The 19891-nt window shown below is 34.9% G+C and overlaps 1 protein-coding gene and 1 pseudogene across 1 annotated transcript in view; one reads left to right on the forward strand and one right to left on the reverse strand.

The window, feature by feature from the left end:
• The window catches only part of SMARCC1 (SWI/SNF related, matrix associated, actin dependent regulator of chromatin subfamily c member 1), a 206842-nt gene that overhangs the window by 92127 nt on the left and 94824 nt on the right, over positions 1-19891 (forward strand). Inside the window, exons 13-18 of the mRNA XM_036737909.1 lie at positions 1901-1938; positions 4820-4941; positions 13261-13332; positions 15595-15708; positions 16172-16325; positions 18443-18556. Of these exons, the coding sequence (XP_036593804.1) occupies positions 1901-1938; positions 4820-4941; positions 13261-13332; positions 15595-15708; positions 16172-16325; positions 18443-18556 (614 nt within the window). The remainder of the gene's footprint in view (positions 1-1900; positions 1939-4819; positions 4942-13260; positions 13333-15594; positions 15709-16171; positions 16326-18442; positions 18557-19891) is intronic.
• On the reverse strand, positions 17141-17885 carry LOC118830867 (annotated as a pseudogene).

Genomic DNA, 19891 nt, shown 5'->3' on the forward strand with positions numbered 1-19891 from the left:
CCCTCTCCTACCCTATCCTCCTCCACCTTGAATTTGTTTCTTCCCACTAAAAAAAAAAAAAAAACTTTTTTAAAAAATTTTTTGATGGTTGGTAATGTGTGAATGAATGGTTTTAGCAATGTACCAGGCAACCATTTACATTTCCGTAGTTCACTAACATCTCAGGAAAATATAACAGAAAAATTCCATTAAGTATAAAGACAAAATTGATGAAATGTTAATTTTTATTAGTATATTTTGTAGCCTCCAACATTCTTTTTTCTATGAAAAGTTTTTATATTTTATTTTTTTCCTGTTATATGTAGAAACTGTTTGTAACCTCTATTTTTTTGAATTTTGAGTTCCAATTTCCCTGTCTCTCTCCACTCTCCTCTCCTTGAGAAGGGAAGCAATTTGCTATAGATTATACATGTTAAGTCATGGGAAATATGTTTCTAGATTAGCCATAATGTGGAAAAAAAAATACAACTCCCTCTCCTCTCCCCTCATAAAAACCCCAAGAAAACTAAAGTTTAAAAAAAGCATGCTTGGATTCTGTTCTTTCTTAGGTGATGGATACCATTTTTCATAATAAGTCCTTCAGAATTGTCTTGCATACTATTGCTGAAAATAGCTAAATCATTCACAGATCATCATACAGTATTGCTGTTACTATGCACAATGTTCTGTTTGCATTCACTTCATTTTGGATGAAGTCATATAAATTTTCCCAGGTTTTTCTGAAGGCATCCTGCTTATCATATCTCATCACACAAAAGTATTCCATCACAATCATATACCACTTGTTCAGTCAGTCACCAATTAGTGGGCATCCCCTCATTTCTTATTCTTTGCTGATGTAAATATATTTGTGTACATATAGGTCTTTTTCCTTTTTTTGTTTTCAAACCTCTGGGATAATAGTAGCATTGCTTGTTCAGAGGGTATGCCTAGGCTTACAATGTTACTGAAATTGTTAAATTTCTCAATTTGCTGAAACCCCATGACTTTCTAAGTAAATTATCATATCAGTGAATATGAATATTTTTGTATTCCTTGCCCGTTCTATGTGTATCCTTTCTTTTGTTTTATTGCTACAACAATAACGACAACGTTCTAGATTGCTATTTTATTTTTACTTTGTTTCTATAACTATATCAAATAATAGATAGGCTGATAGCCTTGCTTTGTTCCTGTTTCTTTCCTAATTGGGAAAGCTTCCAGTGTATCTCTATTGTTTTTAGTTTTGGGTAGGTATTTCTAATATTATTTTAATACCCATTATGCCCAGTATTGGATAGGAGCTTCTTTAGATTTTTAATTTATTTTTATGTTAAATCAGTTTGCTCTTCCTACTCTCCTTTTATTTTGGCAAAGTTTTGTTGTGTTTCTTGCATAACCATTTATATGTTTGCCTTCAATTACTTAAATGCTTTGAAAGTATAGAAACTCAGGATTTGGGTCTTGTTTACCCCATCCATAGAAGGCCTTATTTGCTCTTACTGAGACTACGTTCATGATGTTTGATATAGCAGCTTTGCCATTTCAACAAGGATCCAAGATTTCATTGAGGTTTACTAAAACCTAGGAGACGGCAATACTGAATAAATCTCTTCGTGTACTACCATTAGCAACCTTTAGCTAAGGTACCAGTTGAACCAGCAATTGAGTATACATTACTTTTTGTTCACTATTTTAATTATCTATGCCTTCTGTTTTTACTTATTTCTGCTGCTTCAGTTTCTTTCTGCAAGTTTGATTAAAAGGGTTAATAGGGACATTAAAATTTTTTTTTATCACACATTAAGTAAAACATCATTTGCTATTAAAATCGTATCTATTTAAATGTGTTTATAAATTTACACTTCGAAGACAGACTGTATTCCTAGTACTTACTTGACTATATGATTTGGTCTTGCAGATGAGCAGGATGAAGAAACAGTGACAACAGGAGGAAAGGTAACATTTACTTTTTTTTTTTTTTTGATCAAACATCAAAGTCAAAAAATATTCTTCCAGTGCATTAAGCCCTTTCCAAGTATTTTTTACCCCTATTTTCTTCTGGAAGAGGCCTTCTGTTCTTGGTGAGAGTATCAAGTTCTTTGCTTCATTGTATGAAAAAGATCCCAAATTGAAGTTTTTTAGATTGCTTCACTATTTCAAAAATTGTTAAAAAAATGTTAAAAATTAGACTGTTAACACAGATGTTATAGTAGAAATTTGACAGATGCATGCTGAATGTCGTTTTGTTTTGAATCTTAATGAACTGTAAGTGTCCTTTGCTCAGAATACTGTTAGTATGTTATTTCTTAGTAGCCATATTTTCCTCTCCAGTATTCATTACACTAGGGTTTTAACCTTTTTTATTTCATAGACACTTTGTCAGTCTAGTGAAGCTTTTGAAACTTTTCTTAGGATAATGCTACTTGTTTACATTCATAAGTAATTTTAATGTCAAATTTCATTTGGAAGTTAGTGAAAATAAAGGTGTAACTTCCTTTCGATCTACATTCATGTGCTCCCTGAAATCTATTCATAAAACCCTTTAGGGTTTTGTGGATGCCAGGGTACGAAACTCTGTTCTACACATTTATTTACATTGAGAATAAGGTTTGTCATTTTTATTCTCAACAGTGCAAGTTCTGTTTAAATATTAATTTCAAAAAAGTTTGAAGACTTTTTTCTTTTTTGAAGAGAAGTCTGTAACTGCTAATCTGAATTTCTGTTTTTTGCTTTTTGCCAGGGAGTGTCTTCCTTCTTCCACTATCAGTTTTCAGATTAATTTCCTTATGCTGTACATGACAAAAGAAAATACAGTGGCTGTTAGAGTCTATGAATTCAGAGTTCAGTGGAATTTTTAATTTAATAAATGAAGCAAATAAACAAATTAGAAGTTTGTTTTCGATATGTTTTTACTAGAAGACTTGGTCCCCTCTAAATTGCTTTCTCATTTATTAGTCTAACAGGAACTATTCAGGAATTATAATTAAAAATCGAAAGAAATACTGATTGCTTATATGTTGCTGTGGCTAGAGTGGCAGATGTAGAGTCAGTGGGACCTGAGTTCCAAAATTTATTGTTTGCCTGGTGTAAATTTTGGCATTTACTCATAAATAATGGACCGCAAAGTTGGCTCCTTTTCCTAATATTATTTGGCTTAGTTCTAGAATAGCTAATTAGTGTAAGAGTGTATTAGGAAAGCAGAGTTTATAATTTCAAAGAGGATCATATATATGTCTGAAAGGTTCGGAACTGCCGGATATAAGAAACTCTCAAAGTAGGAGGCAGAAGAATCAAAGCATATATTTAGGCTCCACAGTAACCAACCCATGAACCAGCATCCCCATTTTGATATATTGATCAAAAGCTTCCAGGCCCAATAAGTACGCCTCACAAGAGTAACCAGGAGGCCACAGAGAAGCATGATGGTGTACAGCAAAATCATATACATGCTTCACCTCTGTGGTAAAAAGATTATCCACTGGCCTCAAGTCCTTGTTCAGCTTCCTCCCGTAGGTCAGCTCTGCTACCAGCAGCTCCTGCTTCAGCTTTGGCTGTGGCTGTAGCTACAGCTACATCAGCTTCTGGCTCCAACCGAAGCTGTTTTTAACCATCCGGCTTCCGCGGGGGTGTAAGGTACACCAGGGAAAGCACAGGTTCTTTCGATCTGCTTAAGCAAGGTGAAGGGGTTGACCGGGAAAGCACAGGTTCTTTCAATCAGCTTAAGCAAGGGAAGCAAGGTGAAGGGGCCGACAAGCTTACTCCAATCCAACATACAAACAGCATTCAGTTCAGGGGAAAAAGCCAAACTAGTCAAGGGCACTTGTTGACTAAGTGCTAAGGAGCCCATTTTTGGTTACCAGCACAAAGAGCAAAGTGAAAAAAAATCAGCAAAACAGACACCAAATTACTTTCTCACCTGGCGATAACATGATGGTTCTAGTGAGTCAGCATAGAAACCAATAGAGGTGATTAATGACTTTAGTAAAGTATAATAATACTAAATAAACCTATGAATCTTAACAGTATTTCTGTGTAGTACTAAAAATCCAAGAGTACCTGATAGAGAAATCCCGTTAAAATTGACTATAAAATAGCTGGCAGTCAAGCAACCAAAACACACATAAGATTTATTAAGTGTAGTTATGTAATATGAGTATAACAAAGGAAAGGGTGGCAATATTTATTGCACATGGTTGGATTATGCCAGTATAAATAATGAAACTGATAAAGCCCCCAAATTTACCTATTTATTGCCATTCCAGTAAAACCAGTAAGGATTTACTTTACAGAACCAAATAAAATAATAACTATTTATTGGGTGGTAAAAGCTGTGGAAGCTCAAGAGAAATAGAAATAAATGTTTTTCAAGCCTAAACCCACATATGGTTTTCAGTATAATAATAATGTGACAATTGTCAAATATCATTAGGAACAGAGTACATGATTTAGTTTGTTAGTATTATATCTACATTCTTTCATTGGCAACATAAGTTTTCTTGAAAAACTCCTTTGATTTTTATCCTTTTTCAGCAACATTTCTTTTGAGATTAGTAGTTAAAGTACTAAGTGTTGCTAAGCAGATTTTTCAAGTACAAATCTTGCTCTAATAGGAGAATAAAATTTTTTTCATTTAATTTGGTGAAGACTTCTAATTTTATCTATGCTGATGACCTAAGAATAATTCAACTTAGATCTCAGATTTTCCCTTATTTGTCTACAATAAAGTGTGGAGGAAATTCCATCGTCAGACTTTTTTTTTTTGTTATAGATTTAAACCTTTTCTTTATATACTTACTTATATACTATATCTTTGAAATCTGACTTTTCCTTTAACTAGGAAGATGAGGATCCCAGCAAAGGTGATCAGAGTCGGTCAATTGACCCAGGTGAAGATAATGTAACAGAGCAGACAAATCATATTATCATTCCGAGCTATGCATCATGGTTTGATTACAACTGGTAAGTATACAGCTCAATTCTCTCGTCTAAGTACATTTTTTGTAGGACTTTAATGGCATACATGGTACATAGTTGGTCCTAAATAAATGCTAATTAGTTGATTTTTGTCACATTTTGTACTATAGCCCTATATGAGCATTAGCTGACAGAGTGAATTGTGGTAATGTGGTAATTTAAAGGTGATGCTTACTTTTGAAAATTACTGTATTTTGTAATTCCTTGTAAAAATAGATTTTCTTGCTTCTCTTTGTCTTTGTAAAGTCATTTCAACACTTTTCTACCCTTTAGATTCCTTCTCTAGTGAAATAAATATGTGAAATAAATACCTCTAGTAGTGACCTCACCTGACAGTGTATGTCATATTCTACATTTTGTAGTTACCTGATCTTTTTTATTGAAAGCAGATAGGGAGTAGTATGTTTTGTCACCTCTCCTCCCATTGTGTTGTTGACTTTTTTTTCACTTCTAATTGTACTTCCTATTGAAGATCTTTTAATTTACATTTTGTAGATGTGAATTATTTTATTTCTGTGGATTTTTCTCTTCTGTACATAAAAGGTTTTTAATTCCTCATTTATAATTTCTCACTGGAAATAACTTTCCCTTGTATTCACATACCATGATTTGTTCAGTCATTTTCTATTGATGAGTGTTTCCCACCCCTCTCCCCGCCCCCCAGTTCTTTGCTATTAACACAGTTGGTTTTATGAATATTTTACTGTAAATTCATCTTTTTATATCTCTTTGACTTCCTTATATAAATGCCCAATTTTAAAACATTGGGTCACAGTATTTGAACTGTTTAATAATCTTTTTGTACAATTCCATTTTATTATACACAGTAGTTGAACATTTCATAGTTCTACCAGAAGCATAGTAGTGTACCTGACTTTACATAACCCTCTAGTCTTGATTATGCCCATATTTTGTCATTGTTGTTACTTACCCGTTATGAGGTAAATCTTCAAAGCCTTTTTAATTTTACTATTTCTGAGTTTTTTTGAAAATGTTTCCTATTTGAGTACTACTATTGGATAATGTCATGTTTTGTCAATTCAGTATATCATATATTTAGGGATGAAACTCTAAATATTTTTTCCAATTCTGCTGATTAATTTACAATTTTTCATTGGTTTTATTTGTACAAAAACTGTTGACTTTTATGCAGTCATCATTGTATATTTTCTCTTATGATTCCTCTTATGTAATTAAGAATTTAATCCAGCTATAGTTGTGAAAGTCATTTGATTACATTCTTTTAAAAAAATTCATAATTACAAAGTACATAAAATACCTCAGATTTAGTCTATCATGACATACTTCAAGATTTATGTAAATATAAAGTATAGTTAAGAAACTGTTCCTTAGTCATTGTGAGATTCTCTGTTCATTGTTGCGCTGTAATAATGTAATAATGATAGTGCAACCTAAATTAGTTTACAAGTATCTTTCTGTAGTATTCTGATTACTACAGGCATGCACTATAAAACTAGATAAAATTCTTTAGGAAAAACAAAAGGTCTAGAATCAAAAATTCTAGTGAAGGCTTCAGTATTACTAGTTCTCCAACTGTATTGGAAAATTATTTTCATCAAACTATTTGATACTGGATAAAAACCCAGAAAAGGAGGTCAAACAGATTGGATAGGCAGGAAACAGTAGGGAGTGTAAATAGTAACAATTTTTTTTATAAACCCAAGAATATATAAACCTTCTTTTTGGTAAGAAGTGCTAGAGAAAGAGGACAAGATTGGGAGAAACTGGATTTAGACCATCATCTCTCTTTTTTTTTTTTTTGGAGGAGAGAAGGCAGGGCATTTGGAGTTAAGTGACTTGCCCAAGGTCACACAGCTAGCAAGTGTGTCAAGTGTCTGAGGTTGGATTTGAACTCAGGTCCTCCTGACTCCAGGACAGGTGCTGTACTCACTGCGCCACCTAGCTGCCCCCAACATGTTCTGTAGTATGATAAGCTCTAAATAATTTACAACCTGAATGTGAAAGGCCACATCGAATAAAATTTTGAATAGAATTGATGTAGGTGGCATCATCCTAGAATATGAAGCTCTAGCAGGTACCCCACACCTGCTGTAGGGATTTGGGGGGTATCAAATCATATTCTATTAAAACTTCCTCTTCTAGGATGCGGCTCATGGTAAATTTGTTATGATTCATTCATGAAGGACCTAATATTTTGAAAATTCTTTTGTTGACGTCTTGTTTTCCATTACTTATATTGCACGTAATATCCTTCCTGTCATGTATTCTAGTCAGTCCATTAAAATAATTTTTAAAAGAGGACAAAAAGCAAAATTCTACATAATGGTAAGCAATATATCAGAAAAAGTTTTATGTTAAATTCAGTGTTCCTCACCCATAATTTCCTACCTCTGCAGAGAACTGCGGGCAAAAGTGTCTTCCCATATCTCTTCTTTGGGTTTAAGTCCATGTAATTTTGCAGTATGTGTAATGTCTTGTTGTCAGTGAGTTAACAAGCATTTGTTAAGTCCTTACATTCCAGATACAGCTAAGCTCTAGGTATGCATGGAAAGGTTAAAAACAAAGTCTTCAAGGCATTCTAATCACTTTTAAATGGAGAGCAAAGGCATATAGATAACTGTGTCCATACCAAATATATACAGGTAAACTGAAGTTAAATCTTAAAGAGCAGTCACTAGCAGCAGGGAATATCAGGTTGTATTTTTCATTTACCTTGCTATAGTCATTGTGTATTCTGTTCTCCTGGATCTGCTTTTTTCACTTTTCCATCAGTCCATGGGTCTTTCCACAGTTCCCTGAATTCTTCATGTTGATTTTTTTCTTACAGTGCAGTAATATTCCATTATATTCATGTACCACAATTTATATGGAGATGCCCTAATTAGTGGGTAGCTACTTTGGTTAGAGTTTTTGTTACCACAAAAAGTACTCCAATAATTGTCAAAATTATCAGAACTTATTATATAACCATAAAACTGAGAATTTAAAAAGTTGTTTTGGATAGTCTACAAAGATAAAATATACTAAATCTTCTTGTCCAAATGGACTTGTGTGAAAATTTTATTGAACTTTTAAGTAATAATACCTCTAGTACCCCAATTATTCTCACAAACCAAATTCTTCAAAAAAAAATACACATATACACACACACACACACACATATATTCTATTGACCATATCTATGAGACAAATCAGGTCTAGATACCTAGAGAGACAGATAAACCAAAGAGAAGTGTAGCCCAATACCATTTATGATATCAATTTAAATATTTTCAATACAGTTCAGATTTAAGATTAGATCGTTTAATCCTAAAAATCATTCACTATGATTGTGTTTGATTGAATCAGGGATTCAAAGATGGTGGTTCATTAGGAAAACAAGAGTAATCATATTAAATACAAAAACTTTGTTTTTGTTTTTTGGCAGGGCAATTGGGGTTAAGTGACTTGCCAAGGTCACACAGCTAGTACACGTGTCAAATGTCTGAGGCCGGATTTTAACTCAGGTCCTCCTGACTCCAGGGCCGGTGCTCTACTCACTGCGCCACCTAGCTGCCCCAAAACAAAAACTTTGATCTATAGTCATTGCTTTATGGCGAGATCTCACAGAAATTTTATTAGTATCATTTGGATATTTATGATGCATCGTTGGATAAGGACCTGAAACAACCATTTATTAAGTTCTGCCACTTGCCAGGACTGTGCTAAGAGCTTTGTAAATATTGCCTCATTTGATCCTTACAAAAGCCGTATGTGGTTGATGCTATTATTCTCATTTTACAGTTGATGTAACTGAGGCTGACATAAGAGTAACGAATTGCCCAGAGTCACATAGGTAGTGTCAGGTCAAGTTTGAACTCACTTCTTGTGGCCTTCAGGCTCAATGCTTTATCAGATGCCCCACTTAGGTTCCTAGCAGAGGCCCATTTTGATTCTGTTGTCCTGGTGACCTCATTGGTTTTATGGGTTTTGTAGTAAGGACAGGTTAGCATGTTTTTCTGTTCACTTGCCCCACCCACCATTTACCCCCAAACTTTCTCTAAATTTATTCACTTTGGGGCGTACCAGTGTCCATATCAGAGAAATCCACATCCCCACGTGCAAACCTTACATATTCTAGTGATACTAATATTGTCACAAACAATTGGGATTTGGAGCCTGAAGCTAAGAACATGGCTGCATATTTTCTATTTCTTTGTGCCTAAGTATTATCTGCCACGTGGACTTCTTAAGTTCAGTGCCAACTGACGAAACGTCATGTATGGGCAGTTTGTAGGTTGATAGCTGCTTCCCAGTTGTAATAATAATAATTATTTTCCCTTATGTGGAAAAAGATTTTGAGCTTTGAGTGCACCTGATCGTGCTTCATTATTTAATTAACAGGGATTTCAGGGCAGTGTTTCATGGGAAAACAAAGTGTTTAACTTGCTTCCATCGATATTTAGGAATTACCATTGTTTGAGGAAATGAAGTAAAAAAGAAAAAAAGTTAGGGTTGAGTCATGTTTATGTCATGGTTGACCTTTAAAATATATTTTTCATCAAATGAAGGTGAAGGCTTGTTCTTATTAGCTTTGGTTGCTCTTTCTGAGTTATTGCCTATCCATAGAGTTCTAATGCTGAGGGTAGCAAATAATAAGAAAGAAAAGAACAGTGATGCATTCCTCAACTCTCTTTAACTGTCTCAAACCAGTCTCAGGATGTTAAGGCATGTTCTGTAGGTATGTACAGTAAAGAGGTTCGCATTCCCTTAGGACTATTGGCTATGGCTTAATGATTTTGTATTAGGTGCCTTTTCTTCTGTTAGATGGATCACCTGGCAAGTATAAGGGGACTGGATAATGCTTTTGTTACAGTTTATTAGTTTGTAACATATATAGTACCTGAAAATAATTAATGAATTTGTGAGCATTATTTAATGCTTTTGAATTTAATTGAAATAGTACTTCTTTTAAGAATGAAGTTACTTGGGGCAGCTAGGTAGCGCAGTGAATAGAGCACCGGCCCTGTATTCAGGAGGACCTGAGTTCAAATCCAATCTCAGACACTTGACACATTTACTAGCTGTGTGACCTTGGGCAAGTCACTTAACCCCAACTGCCCTGCCTTCTCCCCTCCAAAAAAAAATCAAGTTACTTTTTTATATCATATTCTTGAAGTTTTATCTTAATGGAATTGGTCCTTCTCATTATTTGAAATTAGAAATGTCAAACCATTCTGGTTTTCTGAATTTATCTTGGAAGGGTTTTTTTAACCTTTGTACAAAAAATGTGTAAAATGTTTATTCAGAACCTGCAATATAAAACATGAAAGGACTCAACCATAATCATAATATACATAGCCAGTGAAAAATTCATTGAGAATTTCAAGGAATCAAAACTTTGCTATGTATTATATTCAGGTAAGTATAAATATAAATGTCTCTTGTGCTATTTTAAAATATTTGTTATAATGGAAAGACTCAATATATAACTAGCATTTATTTTCTTTGTAGTAGAATGATAAAGTGTTATTTTATCTACCCAAATTGGTATTTCCTTTTTTCACAATTCTTAACAGTAAATATTTCACTTATTATGAGGGTTTTACCTAGGAAATTCTAGATAAACTAATTGAATAATTGTAATTACACACACTTTCAGATAAAATACAGTCAGATGTCACATACTATTAAGATACTGGAGCTTTATTAGAAATTAAAATGATCATTTTTCCCCTAGGGTTGTGAATAATATTTACTTTGTTTCTTACTGTAATGTATTATTATACTATTACAATAATCTATTGCACATCTGGAATAACGTTGGAAATTCAGAAATCCAGGAGAGCTTTTATAAAGTACAAATTTTCAAGGCTGATCAATACAGACATTCTATGTCAGTTACATAAATTGTCTGTAATTTAAAGTGCCTTGCACTTTCTAAATTCTCACATTATTTGTAGCAGGCTCCCTAAATAGCCCATATAGTAAGACAAATGAAACTGATAAAATTAACTAAAATATTAAAACTTAGTTATGACGGATTGAATTTTTAGTGTTTCAGTAGTAAATGATTTCATTGTTGGGTTGTTGTTTTCAACAGTGCAGATCACAGTTCATTGCGTTAAAAGGAGCTGGTATAACTGAAAAATTCATTGCTTTGTAGTCAAGTAATGATGAGTCTCATTGTATTACATTATTAACTTGTTCCTGCTCACATGTGGATTACTAGTTCTGTTTTCTTGTCCATCTTTTTGTTTTTATCATCGTTTTCCGGGAGCATGACCAGATAGTGGAGATAGATGATTCCCTTCTCCAGATCCCACTTAGGGGTAGGATGTGTTTGTGATGGAAGACTGTCCAAACTTCTGTTTAAGATCTCTTTCTGCTGAAACAAAATGTCTGAAAAATTTTTGACCTGCTGATAGTTTAATATGTCTGGGCTAGAAGAAGTGCTACTACTACTAAGGACCTGATTCTTACCAAAAAGAGAAACTGTTTGTTGAAATGCAAATTGGATGGGAGTGGGGGAACCATAAGAGATTCTGAGTATATCATCTTCAGAGCTCCTAAGGAGGAACTCTTTACATTCTATGGAGGGAAATGCTGTTCTGTAACATAGGCTTTATATCAAAGGGGGTGTTTTTTTTTAAATATCAGAAAAAGAAAGATGAGACTTTTAAGAGGAAAGACAGCTTTTGAACAATAGTTTTTCAAGAATAACATTCAGAGAACACAGGTACAAATGATCTCAACAAGGAAGAGAGAGACTCAAGGAAACATCTTAAAAGATCACAATATCTGTATAGACACAGATAACTCTTAATCAGGTTTTTGAAGATAATGTGTATGAAAAATGATAGGAAAGACATAAGAAAGAACAAATTTAAGAGAGCAGCCTGTATGGTAGAATTGAGGGAATTAGAACTTTTGGGAGAATATCTTTGCTTGGATAAGTGAAGACTTAAGAAACATACTAGCTTTCTTTAAATATTTGAAGGAAACCCATGGAAGGAGGGATTTATTTTATAGTTGATTGAAAACAACAATCAGACATTTATCATATAGTACTCCAGAACTCGGGTTGGTGGGTAAACGTTAGAATGTTGTAAGTTTTGGGTTGATTTAAGGAAAAAAAAACTTTACAACAAGGAGAGCTGTCCAAAAATATATCTCTAGAAGTAGCAAGTTAGTTAACACTGTAAGTGCCAAAGCAGTACTGATTACCATTGGTCAGGGATATCATAGAAGGGATTTATATATTGGAATAGATGATTGGGGTAGATAAGCCTGTGATTCTCTGTCCTCATATAAATTATTGTCTATGCTAATAAGCCAATCATTGTCTCTTCCCCCATCAGACCTTAGAATTAACAACCTAGAATTCTGTTACGTAATCCTTGTGTTTTTATGAAATTGAGCTATTAAAAATAAGTTGTTTTGAAAAGTAAATTTAAAGTGAATGTAACAGTAGTATGGTATTTTATCCCAAAGAGGAGCCTGCTACAGTATGGACCGTGAGTAATGTGGATAGGCTCTAAAATGCCATCATTTGTTTTGCATATCAAGATATAGCAACATTTTGCAAATTGGTGCAAATAGATTATTAAGAAGCTAGAATTTTTTTTTTTTAAAGTGTTAGGCAAGGTGGGGCCTGCCAATAATCTCTGATACTGGAGAGGCTGAGTCTGATGTTGGCTTGAGTTGGGTAGATCTGAGTATTAGTAGAAGTAAAGCCATTGCGATGTCCACACTAAGTTCATCACCAGTAGGATGAGTCCCATGGAGTAGAGGGCCACTTGTCTGCCTAAGAAGAGGTGCACAAACAGGTCAGAAGAAAAGTTAGAACGTTTTGCCCCTGAATGGCAATCGTACTTATGTCCTGAGTGAGATTGGTAGACCCAGTGCCCAAAAACAAAAAGCCAAATGTGCCATTCTCTGTTTTCACCCTTCCTACTCTGGAATAGTGAGGAATTATGTAACTGGAATAATGAAAGGAAACTCAAGAACTTTTTAGAAACTTTCTAATGGGAGATCCTCACTTTCTGTGGCTAATTTTGAGTTGAAAGAATTTAAAGTGATTTCATAAAGAACTAGACTATCAGCAAGATCTAGGATAGAAGAGCTCATATAATTTCTTAACTAACATTAATGGTTGTTTGCAATTTAGGTACATTCATGAATCCTGTGTAGAACACTTGGAGTTCTGATCAGCATTATTTAAACTATTGTCTGATTTAGTCAAATTTAGCAAAGACTAGTTAAAATCCATGAACTCTGTGAAGTGACATTTGTAAGTCTGTTTTCATTGAACCATCCTGATAGTGTTTTGTTTTCTTTCAGTATTCATGTGATAGAACGTCGTGCTCTTCCTGAGTTTTTCAATGGAAAAAACAAGTCTAAAACTCCAGAAATGTGAGTGAAATTTTAGACTCTAAATATATCATTTGTTTGGAGACATTTGAATGGAGCCAAAAACTTAGTATTTTGTGTAAAAATTAGTACAACAGTATTTTTATTTTTGCAACAAGCTCATCTTGGCAAGTGGTTTTTGTGTTCCTAGCCTAGAAGTTATATATTTTATCCAAAGTTTAGTCAAAACAATTTTGATACTGTTTTTAATAGGTTTGAAGAGCAAAGAAGTGCTATGTAGGCTGTCTGTAAACTCTTCTGATACTTTCACAAAGGCCCAGGAGGGTGGGGTTTTTTAAACTCTTTACCATTTTTTACCTCTTTGATCATATCAATTAAACACAAGATGTGTTTTGTTATTCTCTCTGATTAGCTTTTACTTAATTTGAAAGTGCCCCTGAATGTTTCATATGTGAATCTAACCTAAGGTTGATTTGTTGATAGTAGAAAATATATGCCTTCCATATGAATATACCTCACTAAACATACAAGTTGATTGTTTCTTTCACTTGTATAGCAATGCCTTTCTTTTTTTTTATTAATTAAATTTTTTTAGTTTACAACACTTAGTTCCAGAAGTTTTTCAGTTCCAGATTTCCCCTCTCCTCCCCCCCTCAATGGCATGTAATCTGATATAAGTTCTACATATACCTTCACAGTAAACTTATTTTCCCAGTAACCAAGTTCTAAAGAAGAATTATAACCAATGAAATGTACCATGCAAAAGATATAACAACACCAAAAATAAAAGAAAAGGAAAAAAAAAGGAGTGCAAATAGTTTGCTTCAGTCTGTATTCAGATTCTGTGATTCTTTGTCTGGATGTGGATAGCCTTTTCCATCATGAGTCTTTTGGAGCTGTCTTAGAACCTTGCATTGTTGAGAAGAGCCAAGTCTATCAAAGTTAGTCATCACAGAAGCGATGTGTCTGTGGTTGTGTACGATGTTTTCCTGGTTCTGCTCCCTTCACTCATCATCATATCATATAAGACTCTCTAGGTTCTTAGGAAGTCCATCTGCTCCTCATTTCTCATAGCACAATAGTATTCCATTACATTTGTATATACTACAATTTGTTTAGCCATTCCCCGATTGATGGGCATCCCCTCGATTTCCAATTCTTTGCCACCCCAAAAAGAGCTGCTATAAATATTTTTGTGTAGCAATATCTTTCTTGAATTTTGATTTCTGTTGCTGTTCTCCACATTGTCGTCTTTTAAGACAGGCTTGTGGAGTTCTCTTTGTACAGTGTGATGCATAGCGTAATTAATGTTGTAATAAATATTGCTTAACAATGAAAATCTTTGAGGTATAAAATATTTTAAATGTCAGTGTAAATTTTCAGCCTTATCATGACAAAGGAATAAGAAAGTACTCTTGGAACCAAAAACAAAGACTTGGTAGCTTATTGATGTTTTTTTTTCTCCTGCATTCAAATACTTGTCACATTTTCCATAAATTAGACAGATTATAAATTTCCAAATTTCTTATGGTGAAGAAAAGAACATATTGGTATTCTTTAGCACTGTTTTGGCTATACATTGCTGTGCATGTTTTTCTGTAACTACACATTAGAGAAACACATGGCTTAGACACAAATTTGAGTACTCTGTACTAACACAAATCAATGTTTGTAATTGCTGGGTTTACTAGCTCTGACTTTACTCCTAAACGGCTGTTTTGCAGTTAACTTGTGGGTTATCCCTATTTGTATTTCATTTATTCTACACTTGAATTCAGTACTATTTAGGCTTCTCAGCTATAAGGTTAAACTTTGATTACAGCTGTTAGGATAACATAGAAATTGTCTAAGAAAACTTCAGCCACCTCTAAGTTATATGTGTTCTCTATAGGCAATCAAGAACAAAATGTATTTTATTCTCTTGGTTCTTTTATTTTGTGTTGAACCAGTTCTTCACATCAAGAAAATTTGCTTTGGGTTCAAAACATTTCTTTTGTTCAACTTCCCTTGTATTTCATAGTAATTTGTCTCATAGTAACTCTACTAACAAAGGTAGAAAATAAAGGCTCTTTTCTGTTAATTGTTATTAAGTGATTGGTATTTTAGGAACAATAAAAGTGGCTTTTACTAAGCAGGAGAAATTTTACCAACAAATATCCTTATTAAGCAACTACTCTGATAGATAAGCATGTGGCAAAAATGTCTCAATATTTACTGGGAGATCTTTGAGTCTTTTTTTTTTTTTTTGCCCTCATACAAGAATGTTTATCCCCATGAATACGAATTTGCTACATCTCTCTTTAGATACTTGGCATATCGTAATTTCATGATTGACACATACCGCTTAAACCCTCAAGAGTATTTGACCAGCACTGCTTGCAGGCGGAATTTGACCGGAGATGTCTGTGCTGTTATGAGGTAAACCATCTGTGTCTGACCTAAGTATACTTAATATATATAGTGTTTCATCACAGATACCTTCTTTTTATTAAATTGGGTTTTCTTTATTCTTCATGTCTATTACTTGGGGTATGGCTTGGATTTTCTTTATGGTTTTGCCCATCTTTCTTTATTGAGGCCAAGCCATAAAAAAACCACTTTGGTATCATTTAAGTAGAGGAAAAAAAAAAACCATTGCCTAAAATACCCTTTCTTACCCATAATATCAATACCTTTGGACCTTATCTTGGCATGAATTATTTTTTCTCCAGAGACCTAGGAATACATATGTTTTTTCTTTTGGGTGAAAAAATTTCCTATTACTTGTAATTGAAGAAAAAATGTTTAGATGCAACCTGCCTTGTTTCTTTTTGAAATACAATGACATCGGTGTAAAATTTAAACCACTTTATTAAGATTTTTAATTCTCGTTATTTTTCAGGGTTCATGCTTTTTTAGAACAGTGGGGACTTGTTAATTACCAAGTTGATCCAGAAAGTCGACCAATGGCAATGGGACCTCCTCCAACTCCTCATTTCAATGTGCTAGCTGATACCCCCTCTGGGCTAGTGCCTCTTCATCTCAGAACACCTCAGGTAAATGGCACACAGACTCTTTAAAGACTTATGGTGAAAGCTAGGAACTATTTTCTTCAACTAGGATTGTTCATTATGTGTGTAATAGGAGAACATTCAGTGCCTTGGTTGAGGGGCTGCCTTTTTGTGTACTATAGGTACTAGAGGGAAAAATACCCCTTCTTCCCAGTTTCCACTCCTACTTTTGTAGCATATATTAATATTTTATTCACTATTACTCCTGCCATTAAAAATCATTGAAAGCTAGTGAAAAGTATTTTACAAAACACTGAACTTTTTTTTTCATTTTTTACAGCTGTTTTTGCTAAATAACCGGTTTATCAAGTTAGACCAGTGCAGTGACTTATTGGAGGAATATGGAATTAGTGTCTGTATCACTGATGGTTCCCCTCAATCACGTCTTGTTCTACAGTATGTGAAGAGAAGGACAAGGCAGTGCACTAAACACAACTTAAGTCTCAATACAGCACTAGTTCCCTTCTCCCCTTTTCACTCCACAACTTTAAATGACGTGTCTGTGGGCTACATCATAAATGTCCTCATCCCCACTAACCTATTTAAGATAAAACTGACTTTGGGAGAGGGCAAAAAATAACCTTGATTGAAAACCAGTTGGGGTAAGGAGGAAGTGACATGGACAGAGGGAAAATATGTGGATTCTACTCCATTAAAAAAGCTATTGGAGAGAGAAAGAGGGCCTCAAGAATTCTAGGCATAATGATATCAATGCTGTCCAGTGCTGCTGTGTCTCCTGCCCCTGGAGGTCGGGTTTCTCCTACTGGAGACATGTTGGCTGTGGCCATCCCCAAATTCAGTCAGAGGGTATTCCCTAGTGTGTTGCAGTTATCCTTATAGTCTCCAGCTCTAGGAAGCGCTTGGTTCTTTTACTCTTCTGGCTGGGGGGCAGATAGGTGACCTGAATAATTGTTGGGGAGGAAACTTCAGTAAACTGTGTTACATGCTTAGCTGCCAACTGGTGGTGCCCCTGGGAGCCCACACCACGGACTTTGACAGCAGCAGCCAGTTCACTCAGTGCTTCCTGATAGTGTAGATATTCAGTCTGGCCAAAGATGCCAGTTCCATATGGAGCTGTCACATAGCCATCTAGCAAGGTATCAACAAGAGCTTTACAGACACCCTTGAAGGGGATACTTGTGTTTGGAAGCTCCAGGTCAGAGCGCAAGGTGTTGCCCATCAGGGAATGAGGATGCCGGCCTTCTGAATGGAATGGGATCTTAGAGGCATAAATGACATCCAATGCGTTCATCCTGTACAGGTAGTTTTAGCAATGTTGGTTTCTTGGTGTCTCCAGCTGCAAGAGTCTGGCCTTATCCTGTTCAAGGAGCTGGGGTTCATACTTACATCCTGGACCTTGGATAGTCAAATGTCCATCTCTTCCTTCAGATCTTTGGGAGCATTGGGCTCCACAGGGATGTGAGGATCTCTTCGAGACTTCTTAGCAAAATGCATGATCTGCCACTTCATAAAAATGAACAGCAGCGCAAATACCAAGCTCCTGTAGGCCATCAGCAGCATGACGTCCACCCCAGACAATCTGTTACTGCTGAAGTCCGTAGCCTCCTTCCAGCTTCATTAGCTCAGGCTCTATAGTAGTGATGGCCCTAGGGCCCCTTTGTGCTGCTTGGCCATTTCCTTATGGGGGAAGCCAAAACCAGGACCTGTCAGAAAACACAGCGGCCAGGGGGAGCATGGGGGACCAGGGCCCTGGGCCCTGAACTTCTTATTGATGTCTTTCCTCCTCTTGATGTTCACAGCTTCACAGCTGTGATGAAATAGTCTTCAAACTTCACAACTTGAGACATTGGAGTCTTAGGATAGAGCGTTAGCATTGCCGTTCCTTAAAGTGCCATGCACTCAGTTTCGGGGTAGATTAAACTTTGCATGTATATTGTTACCCATTTGCCTTAAAGAATAAGAATTACATTAAATTTTAAGTTACATAAAATACCTCTTGCTTTTGTTGTTGTTGGGAATTTGGGGAAAATGTCAGACTTCTGGAGTAGTTTAATTATCTAAATTAGATAATGTTTTTATCATGGTTATAATTTTACTATGGGATATTTGGTATGAACACTTTGCATTTATTTTGTTTGTAGGTCCCTGCTGCTCAGCAGATGTTGAATTTTCCTGAAAAAAATAAGGAGAAGCCTACTGACTTACAGAATTTTGGTCTCCGTACAGACATTTACTCCAAGAAAACCTTAGCAAAAGTAAGAGTTTAATTCTAAATACCAGCTTCTCAATATATAATTTCTTAGAATTTTTTTATTTTGTCCTTCTTTGTTCCAGTTATCTTCTGTTGTCATAAAGTGTGCCATTCCCTTACGCCACATTATAGTATGTTAGTTAGAAATATGTGTATTTTAGTTAAAAATTAGAAAGTAGTTTATTTTTTAGTTTTTGAAGTGTGCCCCGTATCTATATATGCAAACAATGTTTACTACTGTGAGAAATTAACAATTTAACATCCCATTTAATTTGATTGGACTACCAGTGTAATTTGGAACATTTACTTGGAACCTTCAGGCAGTAACTTATATGTATCAGTTCTCAACTGTACTTTTAACTTGTTTAGAATTTAGATACTTTCTGTATCTAATTGTATATTATTGAGGATTTTTTTTAAGCTTCTTCGTGTAACTGGCAATCAATTCTGGCATTGATGTACACGTGGAGTAAATGTAATGATTTCTACAATCATACGGACCTTAAAAATAAAATATGAGGACAACAGATTTACTCTGTCCTGGGTCACAGGCCAAAACGTCAGGATTCTAATCTTTCAAAGTTTATACTACACTTAAAATTGTTAGTGTTTCTCTGTACATTTTAAAAAACATGATTCGCGTAGACCATGGATTTGAGAGAGAGAGGGTATGTGTGTGTCCCATTTAGTATCCTAGAAAAGGTATAGCTGCATATAGCATAATCTGCCAAAAGCCATTTATTACGCTCCAGGAAGCCACTTCAGTTGCTCAGTGATGGAGTCATGTGGTCAGATATTAATATTAGGAAAATTACATTGGTTGCAGTGTGGAGAATGGATTGTAGAGAGAACAATTGACTCTTTTGATGATGTGGTTAAGAGGAAATTAGCATGTGTACTGATGTCATGGTTGTGAGAGTGGAGAGGAAAGGTTGATGCAAAAGATGATTTGAAGGGGAAACACCGAGATTTGGCAGCTAAGTACATATGATATGTGGTGTGAGGGACAGGGAAGAGTCTGGAGAGAATTCCAGGATTATGAACTTGGTGGACTGGGATGATAGTGATGGGTTCATGAAGAGTCAGACATGGCCGAACTGATGGAACAATTAAAAGAACCAGTAATGCTCTTGAAACAATATTCAGTAATTGGGATAGCAGTCAGATTCCAGATCTCAGCTATCTATGAGCAGAAGTGCCATTTGTATGTAACAAACTAGGGAGCTTAACACAGAGGCAATTCAATCTCTTGAGTATTATTTACACTTGGTGGAATGTGATTCATTACTGGAATATAGTTGCTTATGAAGTATAATTCATTCAAAAGGAATAGACTATA

This window comes from Trichosurus vulpecula, chromosome 9 (assembly GCF_011100635.1).
Source record: "Trichosurus vulpecula isolate mTriVul1 chromosome 9, mTriVul1.pri, whole genome shotgun sequence".
NCBI lineage: Eukaryota > Metazoa > Chordata > Mammalia > Diprotodontia > Phalangeridae > Trichosurus > Trichosurus vulpecula.